At 46.9% G+C, this 24,384-nt stretch overlaps 11 protein-coding genes across 11 annotated transcripts; 5 read left to right on the top strand and 6 right to left on the bottom strand.

Moving 5' to 3' along the window:
- The first annotated feature begins 538 nt into the window (after nt 1-538).
- On the top strand, nt 539-2,538 carry EDB82DRAFT_281761 (transmembrane amino acid transporter protein-domain-containing protein). Its single transcript, XM_025729326.2, has 3 exons — nt 539-1,083; nt 1,129-2,082; nt 2,136-2,538. Exons 1-3 carry the CDS (start codon nt 697-699, stop codon nt 2,193-2,195), a joined length of 1,401 nt encoding a protein of 466 aa, XP_025583605.2. The 5' UTR covers nt 539-696; the 3' UTR covers nt 2,196-2,538.
- A 28-nt stretch (nt 2,539-2,566) lies between these two features.
- Nucleotides 2,567-4,160, bottom strand: EDB82DRAFT_466339 (uncharacterized protein). The gene is made up of 2 exons (XM_025729327.2): nt 3,665-4,160; nt 2,567-3,616 (listed from the first exon to the last, which is right to left on the bottom strand). The coding sequence occupies exons 1-2, from the start codon at nt 4,135-4,137 to the stop codon at nt 2,602-2,604; spliced, it is 1,488 nt and encodes a 495-aa protein (XP_025583606.2). The 5' UTR covers nt 4,138-4,160; the 3' UTR covers nt 2,567-2,601.
- Nucleotides 4,161-5,013: 853 nt separating this feature from the next.
- On the bottom strand, nt 5,014-6,269 carry EDB82DRAFT_510595 (Alpha/Beta hydrolase protein). The gene is made up of 2 exons (XM_025729328.2): nt 5,303-6,269; nt 5,014-5,256 (listed from the first exon to the last, which is right to left on the bottom strand). Exons 1-2 carry the CDS (start codon nt 6,229-6,231, stop codon nt 5,082-5,084), a joined length of 1,104 nt encoding a protein of 367 aa, XP_025583607.2. The 5' UTR covers nt 6,232-6,269; the 3' UTR covers nt 5,014-5,081.
- Nucleotides 6,270-6,543: 274 nt separating this feature from the next.
- Nucleotides 6,544-7,909, top strand: EDB82DRAFT_528393 (Acetamidase/Formamidase; the record flags this gene model as incomplete). Its single annotated transcript, XM_025729329.1, has 4 exons — nt 6,544-6,634; nt 6,678-7,408; nt 7,451-7,679; nt 7,722-7,909. The coding sequence occupies 4 exons, from the start codon at nt 6,544-6,546 to the stop codon at nt 7,907-7,909; spliced, it is 1,239 nt and encodes a 412-aa protein (XP_025583608.1).
- EDB82DRAFT_281699 (uncharacterized protein) lies at nt 7,738-10,258 on the bottom strand. The gene is made up of 2 exons (XM_025729330.2): nt 9,021-10,258; nt 7,738-8,975 (listed from the first exon to the last, which is right to left on the bottom strand). The coding sequence occupies exons 1-2, from the start codon at nt 10,219-10,221 to the stop codon at nt 8,026-8,028; spliced, it is 2,151 nt and encodes a 716-aa protein (XP_025583609.1). The 5' UTR covers nt 10,222-10,258; the 3' UTR covers nt 7,738-8,025.
- A 127-nt stretch (nt 10,259-10,385) lies between these two features.
- EDB82DRAFT_510588 (amidase signature domain-containing protein) lies at nt 10,386-12,889 on the bottom strand. Its single transcript, XM_065608856.1, has 4 exons — nt 12,466-12,889; nt 12,245-12,423; nt 11,020-12,185; nt 10,386-10,973 (listed from the first exon to the last, which is right to left on the bottom strand). Exons 1-4 carry the CDS (start codon nt 12,731-12,733, stop codon nt 10,574-10,576), a joined length of 2,013 nt encoding a protein of 670 aa, XP_065464329.1. The 5' UTR covers nt 12,734-12,889; the 3' UTR covers nt 10,386-10,573.
- A 360-nt stretch (nt 12,890-13,249) lies between these two features.
- On the bottom strand, nt 13,250-14,653 carry EDB82DRAFT_281602 (dimeric dihydrodiol dehydrogenase). Its single transcript, XM_025729334.2, has 2 exons — nt 14,563-14,653; nt 13,250-14,510 (listed from the first exon to the last, which is right to left on the bottom strand). The coding sequence occupies exons 1-2, from the start codon at nt 14,603-14,605 to the stop codon at nt 13,426-13,428; spliced, it is 1,128 nt and encodes a 375-aa protein (XP_025583611.1). The 5' UTR covers nt 14,606-14,653; the 3' UTR covers nt 13,250-13,425.
- Nucleotides 14,654-14,759: 106 nt separating this feature from the next.
- Nucleotides 14,760-16,786, bottom strand: EDB82DRAFT_510582 (major facilitator superfamily domain-containing protein). The gene is made up of 4 exons (XM_025729335.2): nt 16,371-16,786; nt 15,936-16,314; nt 15,808-15,885; nt 14,760-15,752 (listed from the first exon to the last, which is right to left on the bottom strand). The coding sequence occupies exons 1-4, from the start codon at nt 16,619-16,621 to the stop codon at nt 14,937-14,939; spliced, it is 1,524 nt and encodes a 507-aa protein (XP_025583612.1). The 5' UTR covers nt 16,622-16,786; the 3' UTR covers nt 14,760-14,936.
- Nucleotides 16,787-16,954: 168 nt separating this feature from the next.
- On the top strand, nt 16,955-20,046 carry EDB82DRAFT_510579 (uncharacterized protein). The gene is made up of 5 exons (XM_065608855.1): nt 16,955-17,237; nt 17,303-17,940; nt 17,998-18,029; nt 18,087-19,380; nt 19,452-20,046. Exons 1-5 carry the CDS (start codon nt 17,104-17,106, stop codon nt 19,586-19,588), a joined length of 2,235 nt encoding a protein of 744 aa, XP_065464328.1. The 5' UTR covers nt 16,955-17,103; the 3' UTR covers nt 19,589-20,046.
- Nucleotides 20,047-21,452: 1,406 nt separating this feature from the next.
- EDB82DRAFT_281561 (uncharacterized protein) lies at nt 21,453-22,435 on the top strand. Its single transcript, XM_065607383.1, has one exon. It carries the CDS (start codon nt 21,532-21,534, stop codon nt 22,189-22,191), a length of 660 nt encoding a protein of 219 aa, XP_065464327.1. The 5' UTR covers nt 21,453-21,531; the 3' UTR covers nt 22,192-22,435.
- A 52-nt stretch (nt 22,436-22,487) lies between these two features.
- Nucleotides 22,488-24,184, top strand: EDB82DRAFT_539944 (male sterility protein-domain-containing protein). The gene has a single exon (XM_065609324.1). It carries the CDS (start codon nt 22,764-22,766, stop codon nt 24,144-24,146), a length of 1,383 nt encoding a protein of 460 aa, XP_065464326.1. The 5' UTR covers nt 22,488-22,763; the 3' UTR covers nt 24,147-24,184.
- Nucleotides 24,185-24,384: the final 200 nt, after the last annotated feature.

The following is a 24,384-nucleotide window of genomic DNA, read 5'->3' as shown; positions in this document are numbered from 1 at the left end:
GTACCGACTCGTGCGATATCCTCACGGAGCCGACCTGGCCAAGATTCAACGTCTTGGCGTGTTGAAGATGCCTCTCGGCACTTGATTCAAAACTCCCCCAACATGAATCCTCCTCTCCGCATTTTGGAACAGTAACGTGTACGTAAAAACGTGCAGTCTCCTCAACTTAATCTCTCGCCTCTTTGCGGAGAATCTATGTCAACTGGAACCATTTCTGGGACCAACTCTGGGGAGAATCCATCGGGAGTATTCTTGACTAATGCAAACCCGACTGCAGCCAAGCAAATGCCCGTATGAGGCTCTTTCCCGACCCGCTTTATGTAATCGAAAGACCAGCATCCAAGCTCGAGCCTCATGAGGACGGAGATTCGGCACCGCATAGAGCTTCATTTTACGAGAGAGAAATGCAACGACCTGGGGATGAAGCGTTCGAGTCTGGGGTAGTCTCTCCCAAGATGAGGAGATTCAACATGTCACAGAAACTGGGCCCAGGCAAGAATCGCCTCTTGTCTAGTCATCGGGTGGACCGTACACGACCATATCTCTGACCCACAGACTCTTCCTCCGCGACTACAAAGATCGGCCTCATTCTCGGTTTCTTCCTCTTATCTTGCCTTTTTCTTTATATTGTGTCCATTCCTCCTTTTGTCTCTCATCATCTCTCTCTCCATCTTCAACCCCCATACTACAATCACCATGGACCAAATTCACCAGACTGAGCAACAGGCTCCCACAGACAAGAAGAGACACTCAGTACCAGACATGTTCGACAACAGTGCAGGCGAGATCGCCGTTTGCGACATGGAGAAGCAAAAGGCTGCAGAGGGTAACGCCCATTTCCACCGTCTTGGATGGAAGAGATTGACGGTCGTTTTGATCGTCGAGGCTATTGCCCTTGGATGCTTGTCGCTTCCCTCTGCTTTCGCTACTCTTGGCATGGTTGCTGGTGTTATTCTTACTGTCGGTCTCGGCTTCGTTGCCATCTACACTTCTCACGTCGTCGGTCAAGTTAAGCTTGCCTACCCCCAGGTTTCTCACTATGCCGATGCTGGAAAACTCATGTTTGGCAAGTTCGGATACGAGGTAAGCTACTCGATACGTTAATGTCTTCAATTCTAACATTCTTAGCTCGTCGGTGTCATGTTCTCTCTCCAACTCATCTTCCTCGTCGGATCCCACTGCTTGACAGGAACAATCGCCTTCCTCAACCTTACCGATAATGGAACATGCTCTGTTGTCTTTGGTGTCGTCTCCGCGATTATCCTCCTCATTGTCGCTATCCCTCCCTCATTCGCCGAGGTTGCCATCCTTGGTTACATCGACTTTGTCTCCATCATCCTCGCTGTCGCCATCACCATTATCGCTACCGGTATTCAGGCCAGAGATTCCGTCGGTGGTATGTCCTCTGTCAACTGGTCAGCCTGGCCCAAGGACAACCTCAGCTTCACCGACGCCTTTATCGCCATCACCAACATTGTCTTTGCCTACTCTTTTGCTGTCTGCCAATTCAGCTTCATGGATGAGATGCACACCCCTGGCGACTATGTCAAGTCTATCTGGTCTCTTGGTCTGATTGAGATTGGTATCTACACTCTTACCGGTGCTCTCATCTATGCCTTTGTCGGCCAGGATGTCAAGTCTCCCGCTCTTCTCTCTGCCGGTGACCTCGTCTCCAAGATCGCCTTTGGTGTTGCCCTTCCCGTCATCTTCATTTCTGGATCCATCAACACCACAGTCGTTGGTCGCTACATTCACGGGCGTGTCTTCAAGGACTCCATCATCCGCTACATCAACACCAAGATGGGCTGGATCACTTGGTTGGGTCTCGTCACTGTCATCACCATTGTTGCTTTCGTCATCGCCGAGGCTATCCCCTTCTTCAACGATCTTCTGTCCATCTCCTCCTCCCTCTTCATCTCGGGTTTCACTTTCTACTTCCCTGCCATTATGTGGTTCATGCTCATCTGCAAGGGACCCTGGTACTCCAAGGAAAACCTTCCCCTCGCCATCGCCAATGGTCTGATCTTTATCATTGGCATGATTGTCCTTGTTGGTGGAACCTACGCTTCCATTGACGACATTGTAAGTTTGCCTCTTGTTATCTTTACGATCCACACTCGCTAACAAACCCTTAGATCCTCAAGTTCCACCACGGTGAGGTCCGCGGTGTCTTTACCTGCGAACCCATTGCTTAAGCGACGATACCTACCAATGACCATTTTTTATTAGCGATGATTTTAGTTGTACATTACCAATTGAACATTTATGACCCCATCTTTATCTCTTGAATCGGACCGTGAATGGATCGGCAGATGTTTTGTTCCGATTAATTTACGTCACTTGATCTTTTATTTGGAGAAAATTGGATTATTCGCGATCTGCTTTGATTGGCGCGCAAATTTTTCATGATCGACAGCGCGATAAGATAACGGTAGTTGATGCAAGGGTATGCGGGTCATGCCGTACGGAGCAGAATGGAGTTGGGGAGTATCTTTAAACGGATATAACGGACAAGATGAAACTTGTATAAAGTATAAATCGCATGGAATTATTTTAAATGGAAGATGAAGAATAACAAGTTAAATCAATTCATGTATCTGTCTAAACTCCCCGATCTTGACAATATTTGTTCACCTCCTTGGTCAACTGAGCCTTCTTAGTAACAACATTATCCATAATCTTCTTGATCAAGATATAATCCTCTTGAGTCAAAGAACCACCTCCATTCCACACCCCCTCCTCCAAAATTGCCCAAAGACCAGATTCCTTGGCAACTTCTTCCATCAGATCCATCACCGCACCAAGCTGGTTAGGTAGCCATGTAATGATTGGACTTCCTCCTGTAGCTGTGGGGTGAAGAGTGTGCTTAATGATGTACTCGCGAGTAAACATCCAGTGTCGCCATCGGAAACTGCGAATGTGATCCAATAGACGAAGATACAATACTGCAAGACCGAGATCACCGGATTTGGTGAGGAAATCTCGTACACCGACTTCAACTGCTGTTTCGCGAACATACTTGAGGAATGCGCGGTGAGGCTTGGGTCGGTATTCTCTGAATTCGATGAGAATGTCTGTCAATGGGTTCTTGGGCATGGGGACTTCGCAGATGTGGTCCAGAAGAGGAATGATGGCGTCGTTGGCTCCTGATTCTCCTCTAAAGAACTGAGGCTTGTCGTCGTATTGTCCTTCGTACACTACACCGTCGGGAAACATGGATTGCTTGGTGATGCCGTAGATAAATGTTCGGTAGGTCATGTAGTCCTTGGGAAGGGATTGACTCCACATACCCTCCATGTTGGTCTCGATGATTTGCATACTGTTGAGGATGAGCTCCAAGCTTGCCTTTGCTTCGGCGATCTTGGTAGCCGTGTCGGTCTTTTCGGTGGCTGTGAGAAGGTCTACGGCTCCTTCGATCAAACCACCTGTTTGGGCGACCATGTGGATGTGTGTGAGAATGAAACCGGCTTCTGAAGATTTGGGGTCGAGACCTTTTTCGAAGGCGCGGACGAGGCGGATGTTATTGTAGTCATCGTGACCTTGCTCGGGATGGACGAGCCAGTAGTTGTATAGTGCGTACGAGGCAGCGTAGGACATGAAAGCGGGAATATCGAGACTGTAAAGTTAGTTAGTGAGAGTCATTCAGAAAGGGAAGGGAACATACATCTCTGCACACTTGACAAGAGGTCCAGCGATACACTTGGGAAGAGTCTGTCTTCCAAGACCGTACCCACCATCATCACTCTTACTGTAATGTTCCCAGCATGGCTCAAGAAGATAAGAAGAAGCGATAAAACTATAATCGCGGAACGCAGCAGTGATGGCAGCCATATCCTTCTTATCAGTGCCAGGAACGACGAGATTATCAATCTCGGAGGTCAAATCAGGAAGACCTCCATTGTCTATAACAGGACCAAGACCAAAAGTGGCGAGTAGACCTGGTGTACCGTCCTCTTTCTGGATAGGAATATCATTGAGAAGATTCGACACGGGATCGAATTGAGATGGAAGTTTGGCGAGAGGAAGAGAAAAAGGCAGGTATCCTGTACGAGTGGTAATAGTAAAAGGATCTTCACCCTCTGGGAGTTCAGAAGGGTCTTTGCGAAGATAGGGGAAGAGGGTGTTTGCAGCTGCCATTTTTGTTGATGATGGAGAATTTTTGAGTTGATTGAAGATACGAAGTGAATGAATTGGCTTGTTCTATATACATTGAGGCCGGAACTAACTATCGTGGCCGGAAACTGTTCCGGCCATCACGCCCTTGTTGAACAAAGAACTTTACAAAGATAGCCGATGATACCCTGGACGAACGATTGATAATGGAAATAGTCTCGTGATGGGGTTAGTTTAAACTAACGGCGAGGTCGGTATTGGGGCCGTGTTTTCTACCCCGCGATCGAGGGGTTGATATCTAGATGTATTGTAGTTATTCTTTGTTCATGATACCTACGGATGTTGTTGAGTACAGTCATGTCAACTTCTACACCGCCTCAACCACACATAGTGAATCCGTATTCTATTCGATATCCCGTACTCGCCAAGTAAATACACATTAGATCACGAGTCATAATACAATTCTCCCAACTCAGTGCTCATCTGATCAAGATTGTCGTTCTGGGCATGGGGTGGCGGTGTGGGGAAAAAACCGCCTTGTCATGACAAGACAATAGACTACGCCTTAGCGCTACAAGTCGAGCTAAGGCCCGCCTTAATTTGACAAGCTGGGGTAACCGAGTAATTGATAGCTGGGGTAATTGATAATGGAAAAAGATAGTCTGCGCCTTGTTTGGACATGCGATTGTAAGTTTATTTTGAAGAGATGGGATTGGACAATTGGATGGGTGTTATCTGAGAGGGGTACACGTGATAGGAGTTTGACATGAACTGCCGTGAGGAGATTGACCGATGGGACAGGGGCTGTTGCTGGCGAACGTTGACTCAATGTCCTTAAGGAAGCATTCTAGAATCCCACAAGATTACAGCATAGTGGTGGTAGATACAGAGAGATGATGTGTACAGTAATAGATTGCGGTTCAAATTAAATCATGTGTGCTATAGAATCTGGAAAACATAAACAACATCTATCTATCCCTCTGAGGTGCCTCCTCAAACAACTTTCGCAGTCTTTCATCCAACCACTTAACATCCTCCATATTCCCCGGTGGTCCACCAGCCCAATGTCCCCAAATAGAAGGATAAACATCAAGTTGCGCATTACTCCCCATACACTTGACTTCGTACTCTGAATCCTCAGGCCTAAACAATTAGTAAATTATCCCAAACAAGCAATATAAACACTTACGGAAAGTAGAGATCAGTCTTGCTGGGAAGAACAAGTATCCTCGCTTTAACAGAAGCCATGGCCTTTTCAAAATCTCCGTTGTATGGCTCCTGCTTGCTTACATCCCCGCTCTGCCATGTCTGAAGCATAACAAGCAAATTCTCTGGGTCTTTACTAAGAGCCCACTTCTCCCAGAAGTCCTGCATGAATGTTTCGAGATCAGGAGCGTTGTAGAATGCCTTGAAGAGTTCTTCTCGGTAGAATGCTTGGGAGAAACCCCATCCTGCATATCCTCTACCAAAGGCTTTCAAACCGACTTCTTTTTCCTTGTCGGTCCATTTTGTATCACTTGATGATCCAGATGTGACACGTCCTTGGATACTTCCAGCTGAGCTGAGCCCCTTTGCTGCTAAGAGTGCAGACTTGACACCCTCGAGAAAAACCTGGTTGTGAAGAGATGTTTTTGCAGAACCACAGAAAGGAACGCAAATATCCATGAAATCAGGATATTGGGTTGCCCACTGGAAACTCTGTGCTGCACCCATTGACCAACCGAGTACAGCGCGGAGATGCTTGATTCCTAAATGGGTCATGAGTTGATGCTGAGCTTTAACATTATCATAGAAAGATACATCAGGAAAAGGAGTAATATCCGAATTGGAAGGGCTTGTAGATTGCCCATTTCCGAAAAGAGCTGTTATAATAATAAAGTATTTCTCCGGAGAAAGAGTTTTGTCTTTGCCGATGAGCCATTCATTGTCGGAGATGGATCCCGAGAACCATGAAGGGTAGAGAATTGCGGGTGATGATGGATTCCCAAAGGTTTTGTAAGAGATCCATGCATTTGGCAATACTTTGCCATTCTGAAGATGAAAGTCTCCTAGAGTGTAATTCTCGATATCCGTCATGTTTGAATGAATGGTTATTGATAATCGCAACTGACGCGTCATGACATCCTCATATATCCCCGCTCCAAGACCTCTTCCCCTCACATTCATGTAAGTAAGATCACACTAGTTCCGCCCTGTCTTGACATGCAACCACCTTCTTTATCTGGAATTAGTATCATTTCGCATCACACGACGTGCGGTTCAAGCTTATCTCTTATCTCGTGCGGAGATGCGGTGCGGCATGATAAGTAAGTAGCATCATCTTATCTCTCTATCTCAATCATTATCTTTATTATTGTACTCATACTCACTACTCACTGCATATATAAGAGCATCAATTAAATTAATTCTACAGTAACCATCATTGCAGAAATGTCTCGCATAATTAAAACTGCTCAGTCCGTCTCTTTCGATATTCCTGCCTCTGAGCAACCTCATCTGCACAACAGATGGCATCCAGAGGGTATGTCTGTCTCTCTTCATAAAAAACCACTCTAACAAATCAGTCCCAAGTATCGCAACTGTCGAACCAGGAGAAACAGTCAAGATTGAATGTCTTGATTGGACAGGTGGACAAATCGGAAACAACGATAGTGCCGATGATGTCCTTAACGTGGATCTCACAAAGATCCACTATCTCACTGGACCCTTTGACATAAAAGGAAGTGAACCTGGTGATTTACTCGTCGTCAACATCACAGATATCCAACCATTTGATCATTCACCTTGGGGTTTCACTGGAATCTTTGCAAAGAACAATGGTGGTGGTTTCCTCAGTGAGTATTACCCTGACGCAGCCAAAGCAATCTGGGATTTCGATGGTGTTTATTGCTCGAGTCGTCATATCCCAGGTGTTCGGTTCCCGGGGTTGATTCACCCTGGTATTCTCGGTTGTGCACCATCTGCTGAGATCCTGGCGGAATGGAATCGTCGTGAAGGAGAACTTGCTACTTCTATGGCTGGTTCTCATCCTGATAAAGTGTTTGCTCAACCCCCTCTCGAGACTAATGCTCACGGTGGACTAGCCAAGGGTGATGTCTTGGCCAGAATTGCAAAAGAAGGAGCAAGAACTATTCCTGGAAGACCTGAACATGGAGGAAATTGTGATATTAACAATATTTCTCGAGGATCAAAGACGTATCTTCCTGTCCATGTTGCAGGAGCCAAGTTTTCTGTTGGAGACCTTCACTTTAGCCAGGGTGATGGTGAGATTAGTTTCTGTGGTGCCATCGAAATGGTAAGTCTTCTGAACCCATTTTTGACCCTGCTGACATTGTAGGCTGGTATCATCACTATCAAATTCGACCTCATCAAAGGCGGAGTCAAGTCAAGAGGTCTCAAGAGTCCAGTGTACCGACCAGGAGACATGGGCCCTACCTTTAGTCCTTCACGATACCTTACCTTTGAAGGATTCTCCGTCGATGAGCAAGGAAAGCAGCATTTCATGGACGCCACGGTCGCCTATCGACAATCTTGTCTCCGTGCGATAGAATATCTTAAACAATTTGGTAAGATTCTCGTCACCGTTTGTGACAATTGCTAATTATTAGGCTATTCTGGCGAACAAATCTATCTCCTCCTGTCCTGTGCACCAATCAGAGGAGCCATTGCTGGCATAGTCGACATTCCCAACGCCTGTACCACGCTGGGTATACCGTTGGATATCTTTGACTTTGACATTTCCATCGAAAGTGAGCCTGTTGCTAGGAATTTGGGAGCTTGTCCAATTTCTCGCTAAGTTTGGAGGCCGACATCACGTTTGAACTCTTGCAGCCATTCTGCATTGTCGACTGGTGTTTGGTTCCACGGATCATCACTGAACTGTTAGTGGTGAAATTGAAAGGAACAGGAAACTTACTCGTCGTATAGGATCCATCTTGCTTGGTATTTGAGTTCATCGTCGCTTGGAATATGACGATTTGGATTATTGGGTGACATTGTAGTCATGACGAATCTTGACAATTCTCTCTTTAATCTTCGGTAGCTGTTGTTGTCATTTATAAAGAATGGAGTTGCTGTTCGAACTTTGTCTCTGACTAAAGTTCTTGTTTCTGTTTGTACTGATATCGCAGGTATTTCAGGTACACCTTCTGGGGACAATGATCTGTTTTCTGTCATCCATGGTTGTGATAATGAAATATCCAATTCCATTGAAGAATCCATCGGCACAGAAGTATCAGTCTGTCCCCATAGGAGATAAGAATCATTCATTGAATCATTCGCCATCGATACTAAAGCTGAAGCACGCTGTCGCAGCGGGGCAAGCCAGCCAGTCGAACTCCAAGCCAATCTCATCAGAAAATCAAGGAATCTTCTCGATGGATTTGGCGAGGAAGTCTCTGTTCGACTGAGAACATCGCACGCTTCTTGTTGTAGTTCTGAATCCGATGGAAAATGACCCATGGATGTATGTGCCGCCATGTATTGTTGCAAGGTAGCTTCCAACTCGCAGTTCTCAAAGATATTTCCCTTTCCGTTTATCTTCAATTGACTGAGTCGCGATTCGGCTAGTTGTTTTGTTGGACGTAGACGAGCTTGGTTGGCAATTTCAGTAGATGACATGAATATGTCCCATAACCAGGACGGAGACGAAGATGCTGGGTTGATGGAGATGACTTCAGCACCTAGAATAACTGAACATGCTTCAAAGTGAAGTTCAGAGTCGGTCATATCATGTTGATGACGGTTACTCATGTAATATTCCAGTTCCAATTTAATCAGCTCGTATGCGCTCGTTGGTGTGTCTGCTGGTCCTTTTGTAGCGGCAAACGGCAAAGGCGAGTTTCGTTCGTGATGAATAAGATCTAAAAGTCAGCACGCTGAAACCCATGGAAACTCTGTAAACTCACATGGTGGCATAGCATTATCAATCCTATCGATGATCTTGGCCTCGAATCCCCAATCACCCTTCCAATGCTCCATCGTGTTGCCTGCTTTAAAGTGATCCGCCAAATGATCCACGCGACTCGCCCATGTCGTAAGATCAACACCGCAGAAACCGCATCTCGATCGAATCTCTTCCGTCATGACTTTCCATTCATCCATAGGCCATTTCAAAAACTTGGACATGTGGACTAATCGCAGATGTTGCTGAAGATGGTCCTTTCGGTGGTATGTCCGCTCATCGATGGGCCTTTGGATGCATGCGCTTTGGTTGTGCCCATCCAGATGTGTCTTGTCAGGATTTTTCATACCACAAAAAACACACAGGAGTCCTTCTTCGGGATGAATTGCTGTTGGTCCTTTTGGTGAACATACCCAGTTCTCTAAAGAAAGATGAAGAGACTTTTCGTGTCTTTGCCAATCGTATTTCGTCTTGAACGTCTCCGTGCAGAATGTGCATTGGTATGTGTTTTGCGCTTGAAGGAGATTTGTTCTGACTTCTTGTCGTCTCATCTTTGTACGTCGTCTACGACTGTGACGTTTGAAAATGTCGAATGAATTCGATGACTGCCTTGAATGAACAGAACTATAAGATCCGGAGTCATGACTGGATACAGATGTTCCTCTGCTACTTATCGATGACCCGTTGCTTCTCGTACGACCCTGTCTTCCGAAAGCCGCAACAGCCCGAGAAATGTCGTCGACAGTAGCAGCTTCATGTTCCGGGGGGGAATTGGCCCATCGTTGGAGAGGATTCATGGCTTCAAACGGCGCAGGCGTAGGTCGTCGTCTAGGGGTATCGATGGGTGTGTGATGACCGGAAGAGTTTCCCGAGTCGTCGTTTCGAAACATGGGCGATGTCGGCCTGGATAAATGAACTTTCATTCGTCGTCTCGCGTTGGCAAACCAATTGACGACCTGTTGCCTGTTGAGCCCAGTTTGTTCTTGAAGGTCCTGTACATCTTGAATACTCGGATATGGGTGCCGTTCATGCGCCGCAAACCAATTCCTCAAGATCTTGACGCTTTCAGATGAGAAACGATTTCCGATTTTTGGCGGGGCAGCAGATGTTTGAAGAATTCCTGGGGAGATTGTATCTGGTTCAATACCTAATATAGAGAAATCCAAGTCGGAAAACAATTGATTATCCCTGCTTGTTTCTTCCATTTTGATAGAGAATAAAAGATGGAAAAGGTAGGTGTGGTTACGGCGAAGACTCGGACATGTCCAGAAAGGGCGGAGATCCACCTGTTTTTTGCCTTTGTTGGCTGATGAGTCAGGAAGCCACTAACAAACACAAAACTTCATGATATTGGCAAATTGGGAATAGCACGGATTAACCCAATATGTTATTTATATCTTAGACTGCAAGATATCTTCTTTAATCGCTGTCTGAATTTCGATGGTACAATTTATATATTGGCAGGAACTGTTAGAGTCTGATTGGCTTGTTATCCTATTGAACCTCACTCTGCATTCCGTTTATGTAGACGATTGACATCAACTATCTATCGGCTTGTCAAGGCTCAGCACCAGTTTTGACTTTCCTGATCACTCCTTCCTTATGTAGAGCTTCTAAAATATCAAGAATAACAAAGTCACAACCTCTTCCGGCCATGATATTTACAGACACAGGAGTCGTCTGATTCTGAAGTGTTACATTAGAGAAACTTCCCATATCAAACGCACCCAACGTGATGGCATAGTCCGGAATCCCCGCAATCGAGGCTAATCGATTCGGAGACGTGGGAAAATCTGTTGCGGTATCGTTCAAGGATGGCTCGGGGGTAGTTGACTCTTTACAAGCTTCCTCCGACCCAAGAGTTGAGTTGCAGTTGACAGTTTGGTTGAGCTGGGCGATGGTAGCCTTTTGATCAGTATTCTCAAGAAGAAGTTCCCGGATGAAGGGGTTGCCGAAGCTACTTCGTTAGCTTGTAACATCTCTATGCGGGGATAAATACTCACTTTTGTGAAACATCTGGTTTATAGAATTGACTAGCGACGGAAATGTAGACGTAGATAGCTTCTGAGCAGGACTTTTTGTCTGGACTTAGAAGCTCCTTTTCGACCCAATCCTCGATAGTATTCTTAAGATCCAAATCATCCTTGTAAGTGTCTTTCGTATAGGTTTTGTTGGCATCTAGCCAGCCTTCACGAATACCGTCAACCATATAGGGAAAAGCGCCATTGTTGGAACCCTGGTACTCTTCAATGAAGTCTTTTCCGATTTCGGCCCATTGCTCGTAAAAGCAGAGTCTGCCGTATAGCGTCAAGACATCATCCGCTAGAGATCTACCTTTGTATTCTTCTGGTGTTGAATTTCCCCAAAGTTTGTCAACGTCGATTGTCTTAGGTTTTGTTGAGAGAAGTTTTGACAGCCCGTCTAAGAATTCTTTCACAGCTTCTGCTGCTTCAGGAGAGTCTCGCTCAAAATCTTCAATGTAAGACTCTGTCGCCGGGTCAAGAAAGATCTCAGATGGAAACTCGTCGTAATTTTCCAACTCATCGTCGTAAAGAACTCTGCTGATGTTTGCCCACATCCGAGGATCACGGACAATGATACCGGCTGTATCCATGGAGGTAGACAGAGGTAAGGCACCAGTCAGATTAACAGCATCTTGGCTTGGACGACCCCCATGAACACCATTGGTAGCAGCGGGGCCACGAATACTGCCTCCGGTATCACTTCCTAGACTCGCATCAAGCCAGTCATATGATGCAACGGCCGCAGCAGAACCACCTGAGCTGTCACTAGGAGACTGGTATGCATCACCCCTGGGATTAACCGGGAGTAGATAGTCGATATGCTCTGTGACGAACAAACCAGCAAAAGCAAACTCTGAAAGTTTGTTCTTGCCGACGATGACAGCACCAGCGTCGATGAGCTTTTGGACTACAATGGCTGATTCTTTCTTGACCTTGCTCATGTCATACCATGCTTTGCTGCCAAAACTTGTTTTGACGCCTTTCATGTCAAAGAGGTCTTTTATACCGATACGGAGGCCTGCGAGCGGCTTTTCTGCAGTGGGTGTGAAGTAGAGTCGCGACGGGACAGCGATGGTTAGGCCTGCTGCGGATTGAATGCCTGCGCGGAGTGGATGGTGAGTTCCATTGGGATCTTGATATGTTGACTAGCTGTGTTAGACGTAGGTATTCAAGATTGAATGGCAGTATTGATTAGAGAACGTACTTGGATAAAAGCCTGGGAAGTATCGGCGTATAGTCGGTAAGCTTGATAAACGTTGCCTGTATAACGATGGACAAAGTATGGGCCAGCTGGGTTTGAGTCATTGGCATAGTATACCGATGTGGCATTATATTTTGTACTGTACCCTCCAATGTCATCGGAGTCTGTCTGATAGTACATGACTGAACTGTTAGCTATAGTTGCATGTTGTGTATATCACATACCATTCGCGAAGTGTTCTGTCCACACATCATCTTTCTCAAACCCTTCCAAAGAATGAGAAATATTCAACAGCCCCGTTGGATCCTCGATGATGTTTACAACAGTGATAGGCGTAAACTCTTCACCGGGAGCAGAGAAATTCCAATCCTTTATTTTCCATACTGGTTCAGGTGGAACAAAGTATTCAAGATCACCAAGTTGAATCTGTCTCGAAACAGAAGCAACTACACTTGTGATACAAAGAAGACTAAGAGGTAAAACAGACTTCATCTTGAAAGCTGATGTCGTGATAGCTTCGGTTCTCCCTTGGCCGAGGAGCAAAGAAGATGAGTTTATAACATAGTATTCTGCGCCTCGTATTACCTAAACGAGAAATCACCGTGATTGTGCCAATGCTGATGTGCTGATGTGGTTGCGTAGGCCAAGGGGCGTAGTGGGCGGCACGTGAACTTGTAAGCGAATTAGATGTTGGTAATAAATGCCGAGATATTCCTTTGAGGCTGAGCTGACACTTGGTATTCGATTTCCCAGGCTTTGCGTATGGTGATTGTAATTCACCAAGGCCTCCAACTAATCCTTGTTCCCTGAACAGTCTGATTAAACGGATCATCACTAGAAAGTTCCTCACAGTTAGAGTGTTACAAACTTAACAGAAATAGAAGAAGCGTTCCCAGCCACTCATCACGCGCAGTTTTCAATGCAAAAAGTTGGCAAATCTTTGGTACAAGTTGTGTCTTAACGGGGTCTAATATCTGATATAAAAAGATCAGAGTAAAGACGATAAATAGAAGATGATAGAAGCACTACTAATTTGTTTCCTCAGAGTAGTACCCCAATCTGTAACAATAATCAATTGAAAGCCAGACATAGTTTCCATAGTCTAGCTATTAGGATAGAATTGATTTGGTTTTCAATAGGTCAGTGGCACTACTGTCATTCATACACCGACCGCCCAAATACTTCTAATTGTCTTGAGGGTACTTTGTGCCACCCTGCCGTCGAATCTCATCCATAATCTCCATGACGTGGATAGTTTCAGACCAAGGCATGATGGGACTCTCCTTTAGGCCAGCCTGTAGATCCAAGGCCGTGTTGTCTGCCTCGAATTGAAAGCCTTGCCGGGGTTTCAAGCTCCATTCATATCGTTTGCCCTCAGGTTTAGTGCCTTCAGACCATCGTGGGTACACAACGAAGGCAGTGGGATGCGAGGGGGCATTCCCTTCTAGTTCAATAAATCCATCAGTGCCCTCGATAGTCCCAAAGCAATGCGGGCCACCACGTGGCGAGCTTCCTGTTGAGGTAATTACTCCCTGTCGTCCACTGCTGGGGTAATGTAAGATAGCGCTGGTGCCCACTTCGACATCACCTTTGAATGACTGCGTTGCCATGACTTTTGGTTTTTCGCTACCAATATCACTTTTTGCTGCAGCCTTTGTGCCACCGGCGGCAGGAGCTGAAGGATCAAGTGTCGTTATGGCCCAAGTGAGGGAGTAGATGCCGATGTCGAGCAAGGTGCCAGCGCCTAGCTCCAGGTTCTTGAGTCGCGAAGTCTCAGGTAAAGCATCCAGGTCCCAATGCGCATGAAAATCGCAGTTGGTTCGTGTAACGTCGCCTATCACCTTGTCCTCGTAGAGTTGTTTTCTGATCTCGGCAATCATAGGTCGGTGACGAAGCCACATGGCTTCAGCAACATAGACTCCTTTGGCCTTTGCAGCCTCGAAGACGCTACGGGCCTCGCGAGCATTGATTGTAAAAGCCTTCTCGCATAGAACATTCTTTCCAGCATTGATAGCTGCCATGCAATCACGGTAGTGGAAGCCATGAGGGCTACCGATGTAGATGCAATCGATCATGGGATCATTGTAAAGCTCTTCGTATGTACCGTACAAGATGGGCTTTATCTCGACGTCGGCCATGAAGTTGTCGACAAAGACTTGACCTTTCTCGACAGATGATGCACCGATTGCATGAATGACATGGTTGGCTTTTGCATCTTCTCTGGGAGAGACGAGGTCTGAGACAAACCAGGATGAAATAAGGCCAGCGGCTTTGGTTTAATGTCAGCGTGATGATGCATCAGTTGTAGAGCAAACACTTACTAAGGATGCCCCAACGGCAGGTTGGAGTCTCTTGGTTTTCCATTCTTGTGGTTTGATCGATAGAATGTGAAGAATAGGAAGTTTTGGTAACTTTGTTTGCGTTTGTCATTTATAAGCGCGATGCGGGGTAATACAGTTATCCGTCTATTACGTCAATTTTATCGTAGGCAAGTAGTTTACATTCGCGGGCAAATATATGATTATGAAACTTATCTATTATTACTAGGGTTATTCTAATATATAGTCTAGAGAATCTAAATTAATGTGTGAATGTTGTAATACGGAAATGCCTTTCAATCTCCCGCGTGTGTGCTGGATGAATGTGCGGCTTATTCAGCCTTTCTCAGTCGCCATCAATCTGGGACTTCTTTCAATCACAGGTCCACCACAAAGTGGGTTCTCATTCTTTCTCCATAAGTGTAGAAGAGCCATGGTACTGGCGTAAACAGAAGACAGATAAATCCAAGAACGCTGTTGCCCCAGCCGAGTCCAAGACTTTCGTATAATGGCGATGCCGTTAGATCCAGAAAGGCACCAAAGGGAGACCTAACCAACAGGTTGGCAGCCATTGCAGAAGCAGCAGCCTCGGCTCCGAAAGCATCAACAAGGTAGATCTGTCCAGGAATAACCACAAATAGAGAACCGAATCCAACGACAAATGTGCCGATGATTGGTACAATCCAGTGCATGGCGTACTTGGCTGACCAGCCATATATGAAAAGGCCCAATGGCGTAATTGGACCTAACCACTTCATCAGAATAAGGCGGTCTTCGGGTCTGGCCGCACCACTCTTCTGCTTGAGCATCTTATCGCTGAGAATAGAAAATAGAACTAGACCCAGTATCATACCGATACCCAGGCCAAGATATGCCAGTCCAGAAGTGCCTGGACTGAAACCGTATACATCTTGGAAGACGGAAGGGAAAGTGGTGAAGAGTAAGAAGATAAGGCCGAAGAGGATACCAGTGTAGAGGGAAATGAGTAAAACGATGGGTGAAAAGATGAGAAGCTTGAGTGGGCGGACGATAGCTCGAGCAAGCATTTGTTTTGGTGTCTCATTTCGGGTTAACTTTGGGACAAGTTTATCGTTTCCTGTCTCAATTCGAGCTTTTTTGGCTTTCCTTTGGAGAAGGATGGTGTAATTTGTTTCGCGCATGAAGATCACCGTCACAACTCCAATCAATCCTGACTATGTCACACTGTTAGCAGCCATCAGAAGAATTGTCCAGCTGGATACGGCTTACAAATATTAGGATAATGCGGAATGTCCATCGCCAGCCGACATTCTCGGACACAAAGCCTCCTATGATAGGACCAATCACCTACAACACATATTAGACTAGCGATCATAGCAACCAAAAAGAAGACTTACTGGGCCGAGTAGAGGTCCCACGGTGAATAGTGCCATGGCTTTACCACGCTCCTCTTGCGGAAACAAGTCTGCTACTGTACCACCTCCGATACTCATTGGACCTGAGGCTGCGCAGCCGCATATGATTCGGAAGACCAGAAACATGGCGACATTTGTACTGAAAGCACAGCCGATGGTGAATGCAATGTACGCAAAATTGCAGCCATAGTAGATTATAAGACGGCCATAAAGTTCTGACAGAGGTGCGAGAAGAAGTGGACCAAGAGCGAAGCCCAGCACGTACAGGCTGACGGTCATGGCTGTGACGGTGGAGTTGGTGATATTAAAGTCAGTGGCCAGCTCTTCTGCTCCAGGTGCAAACATGGTAGCAGCAAGATTACTAGAGCCCATCATTAGTTTACTGCTACAACAGTGGAAAGGAGATAGATTACTTACGCTGCAAGGGTGAATAAACTGACAATCACCAGGTGAAGGTTCTTCTGAGTCTTGGGCCAATTGAGTGGGTGCTTAGGATCATCAGGGCCATCCCAATCAATAATGTTTGGGTCTGTAGGCTCATCGACCATTGTGCCAGTGGAAGACGAAGGCTTCTCGAGTGTATTATTAATGTTGATGCCAGTGTTTCCTCTTCCGGCCTCCAGCTGGGAATCATCCGGAGTCGCAACATCTGAACCAGTTGTCGCCATTATTACCGATGTCGTTTGATGGAAGCTGATGTTGTCTTGGAGGGTGTTGGTTATTTGGACGTAAATGCAGTGACAGGGGTTGCAGACTGCATGCAGCGACTCGACTTTCAGTGGAGATCTGGTGTTGTAACCGATAAATACTGCTTACAACATTTAATAATGTTATTGTCTTGTCTTCTTCTTATCTGGGAGCGAGTGTGGAGGATCGGCCCGGATATGCATGACGGAGGATCGGAGCGGAGGATCGGAGCGGAAACTAAGGTCGGCCCCGAGATGACAAGCAGGGATGGGACCTGCATAAGCATAAGCACTCAGCTTCAACAAAAGCCATACCATAACTGAAACTTACGAGTGATTATCTTAATTCGTCTCTCCATTCTTACGCAGAAAGAAATTCTCCAACTTTTGACTTTTCCTAATACCGATTACTAGACGTTTTCTCTATAGGCTTCCCCTTTGAGCCTGGACCATTCCTTTCGTCCATGTCGGATCAGACCCAGGAAGTCCGTCCCACGGAGTGGGGTCCGGGCAAGACACCCCAGGGAAGAGCTCGTCTACCATCAAGCAGGCCACGGGAGAAGCCACAGTTATCGTGCAACCTGTGCAGAAGAAGAAAGTCTGTGTCACTTGTTTGCCTTTCTACCCATTAGACCCCCACGTGTTGACATGACACCCCAACAGACTTCGATGCGACCGTCAAAGGCCCTGTAGTAGCTGTGCACAGCGGGAACTTGGTCTGTCGTGTACCTATGCGTCAGATAGAGTTTCGAGTAACCATGGGGCACACCAGACGCGTACCACCACCCAAGATCGCATCCGTCATCTCGAGAGCTTGGTATATGATCTGATGCAGAATTCATCCACCAATGTCAATGTTCAAGTCCAAGACCAAGTCGAAGCAACCCCGTCCCCCCCTGACCAAACCCACGCCCCTGGCTACCTAACTCCAGCTGCAGTTCCAGCTCCAGATCCAGCTCCAGCTCTATCTACAAATGAAGAGCCCATCAGCGCCGCTGTTTCGCCGGCGGATTATGGAGCTATGCAGTCAACAGGAGGCGGCGCCAATTACGTAGGTAGTGCACATTGGGCTGCCGTCCTTGATGGCATTGCTGAGCTCAAAGACCACCTTGACAACGAAGAGTCACATCATTCTGACAGCCAGGGCCCCGATCTTCCATGTCCTCAGGTCACTGGCCCTCAGCTATTGTACGGATGCCCCAAGCCGGCTGACAAAGATGAGATTTTCTCGTCGATCCCTGCTCGTTCGGTAGTCGACCGGTTGGTGTCCCGCTACTTTAATTCTTTTGAGATGTCTCCAGGTTAGTGTACCCGAAATCCTTATTTTCGACCAACACCGGGCTTACATCATACAACAGCTGTATTACACAGCGTCCAGTTTCTGAAGGAGGTATGTCGATTTTGTAATGCACCAATGAGGCCAGCCATAGCTAATATCGTCCATCAGTATGAAGGGTTTTGGGAAAATCCCCAAGTAACTTCACCAATTTGGTTGGGCTTGTTATTCACTATCATGTGTCTAGCCACCCAATTTGAAAAGTCTCGTCTCGACCCAGGCGTCCAATCACCAGCAGTTCTCTCTATGGAGCGAGAGCTGCAAGAAATGGTGGATACCTTCAGACTGAGAATTCCCCAATGCCTCGTACTTGGAAGTTACGCCAAGGGAGGGCCCTTCGTTCTGGAGACACTTATGCTGTATATTGCAGCAGAGATCTTCCTCAGCAGCGATGCAGAGATAGAAATCTGGATCCTGATGGGGAATACAGTCCAACTTGCCTTGCACATGGGTTATCATCGAGACCCCAAGCACTTCAAGGGCTTGTCGCCTTTTGCAGCGGAAATGCGCAGAAGGATTTGGGCTACAATTGTCGAGATGGATCTTGGATTATCGGCTCAGATGGGTCTACCACGTATGATCAAACATTGGCAGACTGATACTCAAGAGCCTTCGAACCTTCAAGATAGCGACTTTGACAGTGCTACAGTCGAGATGCCACCATCGAGGCTCAATACAGATCTCACGCCTATTCTGTATCGTCTCGTCAAAGCAAGGTTGATGACAACTATTGGATACATCTGGGACTTTTCCGCCGATCTCAGATCATATCCCTATACAGAAGTGCAGAAAATGGATGACAAGCTTGATCAAGCACGTAAGTCAATCCCAGAATGTCTCAGGTGGCACTCTATGGCACGAAATATCACCGATTCTCCTCAGCAAATCATGCAAAAGGTTATCTTGGAGACTATCTTCTACAGAGCAAAGATTGTCCTTCACAGAAAGTACATGTTCTTGCCTCTTGCACAGTCTGCTAGCTCTAGACGCATCGTGTTGGAATCAGCACTTAAACTTCTTGATTACCAACACATGCTTCAAGAGGAGACGCAGCCTTTCTGTCAGCTATACCAGGAAAGATGGAGGGTGTCTTCTTTAGTGAACCACGACTTTCTTCTGGCCACGAGCATTCTCTGCTACTATCTACAGCATGCCCGGGGAGTAACTCCACAGCTTTCAGAATCTACCTCTTTTGACGAAACTATCATGGTGTCTCTCAAACGATCACATGACATTTGGCTTCAGTCAAGCAACTCGTCCAAAGAGGCCCGCAAAGTTGTGCGAGCCCTGGCAGTTGTCTTGGGCAGGGTCAATACGCCAAGCGCAGATTCAGGGGGCGAGAGTAGCCTTGTCTTTGGCTTGCCATCGACATACCCATCTTCCACGACCAATGATTATAGCCAAGGTAGGCCACACTATAGACTACCTCTACCTGTTTCTTGAGTACTATCTAGGCGCTAACATGTGGGGTATAAGAGACTCCAGGTGGACTCGGCTCTCAATTCCCGATGTTCAATTCCGCTCTGATGCCAAATTGGGAAACATTTGCGGATGATCTTATTTCAGCGCCCATGATTACACCAACAGCTGAGTGGCAAGAGATGGACGGTTAGTCACATTGGCCGACATGTCCCTGTATTTATTCAGAGGCTAACTAACAGATGACGTTTAGAGACGGTAGATGCGATGGGGTCATTGAATTGGCCTTGGAACTCACAGTAAGATACAATAGACAACGAATCAATGATACAAGTTGATTGCACTTGCTAGCTGCAGCCAAGTCGCTTGGCATTCATTATCCGCAATCCAAGTAGTTCGCCCCTGCGAGTCTGCGGCGTATGAGGCACATTGTTTCATGGTAGCGGCTGGTGCTAGATGCGAAAATTCAAGGCTAACAGGTTCATGAGCCGTATCCGTGACACTAAGGCCAGGTAAGCAAGCGGCCCGTCCCGAAATAGCGATGATGAATGTGCTGCAACCGAGACGGAGGACGGCATTTGCCAAAGCCTTTAAACTGCCTGAACTTGCCAAGATGCCGCATAATGAGGCGGGAACATGTAATTTTTGGTCATCAGAATCTCACGTAAGTTCATCTAAAATGTCATAATTTGACAGAGACTCAAGATAGGGCTTATGAGTCTGATAATATGTTGCATTTCCAAGACGAGTTATAGCAGGCAGGTCAGTGACAGGCATATTTTACCTAATTGCTACCAGACTCCTGTTCGTGTAGAACTATAGCCTATAGCATGATGTTGCGTTATCCAAAGCGAAGCATCCTGGTCATCTATTCTTACCAACATTACTGCTGGTTTTTGGTAGCTCTCCACCAAGCTATCCAGACATTGAGCAGTGGAGAAGGAGTTAAAATCATCCTGCTTCAACTTTCTGATCAGGTGCACTTCCTCCTGGCCGGTATGCATCACATCTACCTCGATGGATACAGCTTCAGTGTGTTCTTCAAAGACCTCGAGTCTGCCCACATCGACCACCGACTTCCACCCCTTCCAGTGGAATCACAATATCGCTCTTTTGCACTCCAACAGCGAAAGATGTATGAGGATGGTGATGTTCTCAAGTCCATTGAGTACTACCGTCGAACCTTTCCTAAGGAGTTTACACCGATTGAACTTCTACCCTTCGCAACTACAGCTTCACGACAAGTTGCCAACGAATACTCGCAGCATGAAGCCAAGCTGAACATTCCACCTGACATTTCAGCCAAGGTCCGACGGGTTGCCCGCGCAAATCGGTCTACTTCGTTCCATGTTTACTTGGCTGCTTTGAAGATTCTTCTATTCTCCCTGCTTCCCGATACCGACGAGGTATTTATCGGAATTGCTGATGCGAATCGCGGCGACAAGAATTTCATGGGCAGTCTTGGCTTCTTCTTGAATCTTCTTCCACTTCGCTTCCGACGGGGCAAGCCAGGCTCACGAGTAAGCTCGACCATCCAAACTACCCGGGATGCAGTATATGGCGCGTTACAGCATTCCCAACTTCCCTTCGACGTGCTTCTGCGAGAGTTGAATGTTCCAAGATCCGACAAGTACACTCCAATCTTCCATGTCTTCATGGACTACAGACAAGTCGTCCAAGAGAGGTCCTCCTGGGGTGGCTGTAAGCTTGGGGGTGAGAAGTGGTGTAATGCTGGCACTGGGTATGACGTTGCCTTGGAGGTAACGGAGAATATTAACACCGATACGCTTCTAAGCTTGAGACTGCAAAGGCAGCTTTATTCTGAAGATCATACCCATGTTCTACTTCGTTCTTACCTGGGCGTGCTTGAGTATATGGTTCGGGGAAGCGACAAGGCTGTTGATGTAGCTCCTACTTGGTCCAGCTATGATCTTCAGGCTTCTATTGATGCTGGCAAGGGTAAGTAATCGGACGGGAATCACGCTGCATCACAATCATCTAACTTCTATTCTCAGCGCCGGAATTTGAGCCTAAGTGGCAGTCAACCATCAGCCATCAGATCGACCAGGTGATCCAGAACAACACTGAAAAGTCTGCTCTGAAAGATGGTAACGGGAATGTGCTGACTTACGAACAAATGGGCACCCGAATCAACACTATCTCCAAGGCACTGATAGACGCTGGAACAGTTCAGGGCACGGTTGTTGGTGTATTCCAGGAGCCTTCTGCTGACTGGATCTGCTCTTTGCTTGCAATCTTCAAAGCTGGAGCCGTCTATGTTCCTCTCGATCTACGCAATTCCATTCCTCGCTTGGTCAGTATTGTCAAGGCGTCTCGTCCTTCCGTCATTATCACGGATGGTACTACGGATGACAAGGTAGAACTCATCGGTGCCAAGTTCGTCACCAAACTCCAGCTCGCTAGTCTTGATGAGTCGACCCGTCGAGACTCTACTAGTATCAACCATGCCAAGGTCGGATCTCTCGCTGTCATCCTCTTCACTAGCGGCTCTACCGGCGAACCCAAAGGTCTCATGATGACGCACACAAATCTCGCGTCGTACGCCGAAGTGTCAAGCAAGACTTTTGCAAGGGCAGATGAAGACCTTGTGGTGCTTCAGCAGAGTCCATTCAGTTTCGACTTCTCGCTCGATCAAACCATGGCCGCTCTGACCAACGGTGGATGCCTGTACGTTGTACCTACCAGCAAGAGAGGCGATCCAGACGAAATCAGTAAAATCATGGTTGAGGAGTCTGTGAGCTATACAACTGCCACTCCTTCAGAATACGGTCTCTGACTTCGATACAGCACCGAAACCATACGTCAATGCACCTCATGGAAATACGCATTCTCTGGCGGTGAGGCGATGAGCTACAAACTCGCCCGCGAGTTTGGCAGTCTGAAGTTGACTAATCTTCACGTCTTCAACGGATATGGACCAGCCGAGACTACGATTCTCTCTCACAGAATCGACCTCAAGTATGCGGATCCTGATCTTCCCGACCCTTTACCTGCAGGATATCCATGGCCCGGCTTTTCCGTCTGCATTGTGGATGACAAGATGCGGCCACTACCTCTTGGTGTCCAGGGCGAGATTGTTCTTGGTGGCCCGTGTACCGTAGTGGCGATCGGGGCCGGCTATCCCCTGACGGGTTACTATTCTGCGATGGCCGTCTGGAAGGAAACACAATGATCAAACTGCGTGGTTTCCGTGTTGAGCTGGATGAGGTTGAGAAGACTATCGTTAGACATTCTGCTGGCGCTCTCTCCCATGCCGTTGTTACCGTAAGATGAAGCGAGGAAGGTCGTTATCTGGCAGCTCATGTCGTTTTTGCCCCAGAGCTCCCAGAACAGGATCGAGAAGGCGTCATGAAAGCACTCAGACAAACGCTCCCACTTCCGCCTTACATGCGTCCATCTCTATTCCAGATACTACCAGACATACCAAGAACTGCCCATCTCAAGATCGACAGAAAGGCAATCCAAGATATTCCCGTGCAGATAGCCCAGTCAGAAATCTCTCAGAGTCTAACTGACTCCGAACAAAGGTTGAGCGAGCTCTGGCGCCGCGTCCTGCCCCTCGACCCTGGTTCTCTCACTCACGAATCGGACTTTTTCCTCATCGGAGGCAATTCAATTCTTCTAGTGAAGCTCCAAGCCTTGCTAAGACATTTATCATGGACAGCACCCAAGCTCGTGACACTGATGGGATCAAGCACTCTTGGCGCCATGGCAAGTGTTCTTGAGGACTGCGGCCCTGTCAATATCATCAACTGGGACGTAGAGACGAATTTCCCCCATAATCTTCAGCTCGCAACACCACTCCGTGTCGCTGGCAAAACTACTGATATCAATGTTCTGCTAACTGGTGCGTCGGGCTATCTTGGACGCCACCTTCTCTCCAGCTTGATCAAGGATCATCGTGTGGCGCGAGTCCATTGCCTGTGCCGCACTTTGAACAATGACAAGATGGTGGATGATCCTGATAGCAAAGTCAAGATCACCCAAAGTGATCTTACGGAGCACAACTTGGGTATACCTAAGTCGAAATTTTCTCAGCTGGCGACAGAAGTAGATGTTATCATTCACTGTGCTGCCAACAGATCCTTCTGGGACAGATACGAAGCTTTGAAGGCCGACAATCTGGACTCAACAAAGGAGCTCGTCAAATTCGTTGTTTCTTCGGGCCGAGCCATTCCTTTACACTTCATGTCATCCGGCGCTGTCGTCAAGTACAGCAACGGACTAACACCTCCGGCGGATGGTGGTGACGGCTATGTGGCTACCAAATGGGCGTCAGAGGCTTTCCTGAAACAAGCTGTTAACTCAATCGGTCTACCTGTTTTCAGCCACCGTCCTGTGGAATGCGAATCAGTGCATCAATCAGAAGAGGAAGACATGTCCATTGTCAACGAACTTATGCAAATCGTCAAATTGCTCGAATGTCGACCATCTTTCGACGGAGTGGGCGGCTTTGTAGATGTCATGCCCGTCAGCGAGGTCGTTGAAGCTATTCACGAGGCTGCTCTCAATTCTCAAGCTGGAGAAGGACTTTGCATTTTGGAACACAAAGCACATCAGCGAGCTTATGTGGAATCGTTCGCTACAGTGGTCGAGTCTGATGATAGCTTGAGCAAACTCCCCAGTATCCCCATCTTAGAATGGTTTGGAAGGGCGAAGAAGGCAGGTTTTTCTTATTTCTTGGCATCGCAAGATCTCGTTCTTGGATCACAGCTATTTTCAAGGCGTTGATAGTTTGAGGTTGGCATACAATGTGGTGTGGTAGAAGTAGTACCTAGATCAATGCTGGAGACTTCATCTCGCGTGAAATATAATCGGAACTATGTTTTAAATGAGTATTCTAATAACCGCCGTGAAATAACAGAAATTGCTTTCATCCAGTCTTGTCGACTTTTATCCATCATCCTGTAGGTTTAACCCCATCAATACCAACATCCCTTTTAAACGCCTCCAACCAATCCTTATTCTC

Source organism: Fusarium venenatum, assembly GCF_020744135.1.
Source record: "Fusarium venenatum strain MPI-CAGE-CH-0201 chromosome Unknown EDB82scaffold_3, whole genome shotgun sequence".
Taxonomy (NCBI): domain Eukaryota; kingdom Fungi; phylum Ascomycota; class Sordariomycetes; order Hypocreales; family Nectriaceae; genus Fusarium; species Fusarium venenatum.
This window is presented reverse-complemented; position numbering and strand designations above follow the sequence as displayed.

Excerpts from the sequence above, each read along its gene's own strand:
- EDB82DRAFT_281699 (XM_025729330.2), bottom strand. The coding sequence starts at position 10,221 with ATGGAAGAAACAAGCAGGGATAATCAATTGTTTTCCGACTTGGATTTC. Across the intron at positions 8,976-9,020 it reads TGATAATGCTATGCCACCAT|ATCTTATTCATCACGAACGA; the intron begins GTGAGTTTACAG and ends GCTGACTTTTAG.
- EDB82DRAFT_466339 (XM_025729327.2), bottom strand. The coding sequence starts at position 4,137 with ATGGCAGCTGCAAACACCCTCTTCCCCTATCTTCGCAAAGACCCTTCT. Across the intron at positions 3,617-3,664 it reads CTTGTCAAGTGTGCAGAGAT|TCTCGATATTCCCGCTTTCA; the intron begins GTATGTTCCCTT and ends CTAACTTTACAG.
- EDB82DRAFT_281561 (XM_065607383.1), top strand. The coding sequence starts at position 21,532 with ATGGGCACCCGAATCAACACTATCTCCAAGGCACTGATAGACGCTGGA.
- EDB82DRAFT_281761 (XM_025729326.2), top strand. The coding sequence starts at position 697 with ATGGACCAAATTCACCAGACTGAGCAACAGGCTCCCACAGACAAGAAG. Across the intron at positions 1,084-1,128 it reads TTGGCAAGTTCGGATACGAG|CTCGTCGGTGTCATGTTCTC; the intron begins GTAAGCTACTCG and ends TAACATTCTTAG. Across the intron at positions 2,083-2,135 it reads ACGCTTCCATTGACGACATT|ATCCTCAAGTTCCACCACGG; the intron begins GTAAGTTTGCCT and ends ACAAACCCTTAG.
- EDB82DRAFT_281602 (XM_025729334.2), bottom strand. The coding sequence starts at position 14,605 with ATGGAAAACCAAGAGACTCCAACCTGCCGTTGGGGCATCCTTA. Across the intron at positions 14,511-14,562 it reads CTGCCGTTGGGGCATCCTTA|CCGCTGGCCTTATTTCATCC; the intron begins GTAAGTGTTTGC and ends ATTAAACCAAAG.
- EDB82DRAFT_510588 (XM_065608856.1), bottom strand. The coding sequence starts at position 12,733 with ATGAAGTCTGTTTTACCTCTTAGTCTTCTTTGTATCACAAGTGTAGTT. Across the intron at positions 12,186-12,244 it reads CTTCCCAGGCTTTTATCCAA|TCAACATATCAAGATCCCAA; the intron begins GTACGTTCTCTA and ends TAACACAGCTAG. Across the intron at positions 10,974-11,019 it reads AAACCAGATGTTTCACAAAA|CTTCGGCAACCCCTTCATCC; the intron begins GTGAGTATTTAT and ends CTAACGAAGTAG.
- EDB82DRAFT_510582 (XM_025729335.2), bottom strand. The coding sequence starts at position 16,621 with ATGGCGACAACTGGTTCAGATGTTGCGACTCCGGATGATTCCCAGCTG. Across the intron at positions 16,315-16,370 it reads AGTTTATTCACCCTTGCAGC|TAATCTTGCTGCTACCATGT; the intron begins GTAAGTAATCTA and ends GATGGGCTCTAG. Across the intron at positions 15,753-15,807 it reads TCCGCATTATCCTAATATTT|TCAGGATTGATTGGAGTTGT; the intron begins GTAAGCCGTATC and ends AGTGTGACATAG.
- EDB82DRAFT_510579 (XM_065608855.1), top strand. The coding sequence starts at position 17,104 with ATGTCGGATCAGACCCAGGAAGTCCGTCCCACGGAGTGGGGTCCGGGC. Across the intron at positions 17,238-17,302 it reads AACCTGTGCAGAAGAAGAAA|ACTTCGATGCGACCGTCAAA; the intron begins GTCTGTGTCACT and ends ACACCCCAACAG. Across the intron at positions 19,381-19,451 it reads GACCAATGATTATAGCCAAG|AGACTCCAGGTGGACTCGGC; the intron begins GTAGGCCACACT and ends GTGGGGTATAAG.
- EDB82DRAFT_510595 (XM_025729328.2), bottom strand. The coding sequence starts at position 6,231 with ATGACGCGTCAGTTGCGATTATCAATAACCATTCATTCAAACATGACG. Across the intron at positions 5,257-5,302 it reads AAGACTGATCTCTACTTTCC|GCCTGAGGATTCAGAGTACG; the intron begins GTAAGTGTTTAT and ends CTAATTGTTTAG.
- EDB82DRAFT_539944 (XM_065609324.1), top strand. The coding sequence starts at position 22,764 with ATGAAAGCACTCAGACAAACGCTCCCACTTCCGCCTTACATGCGTCCA.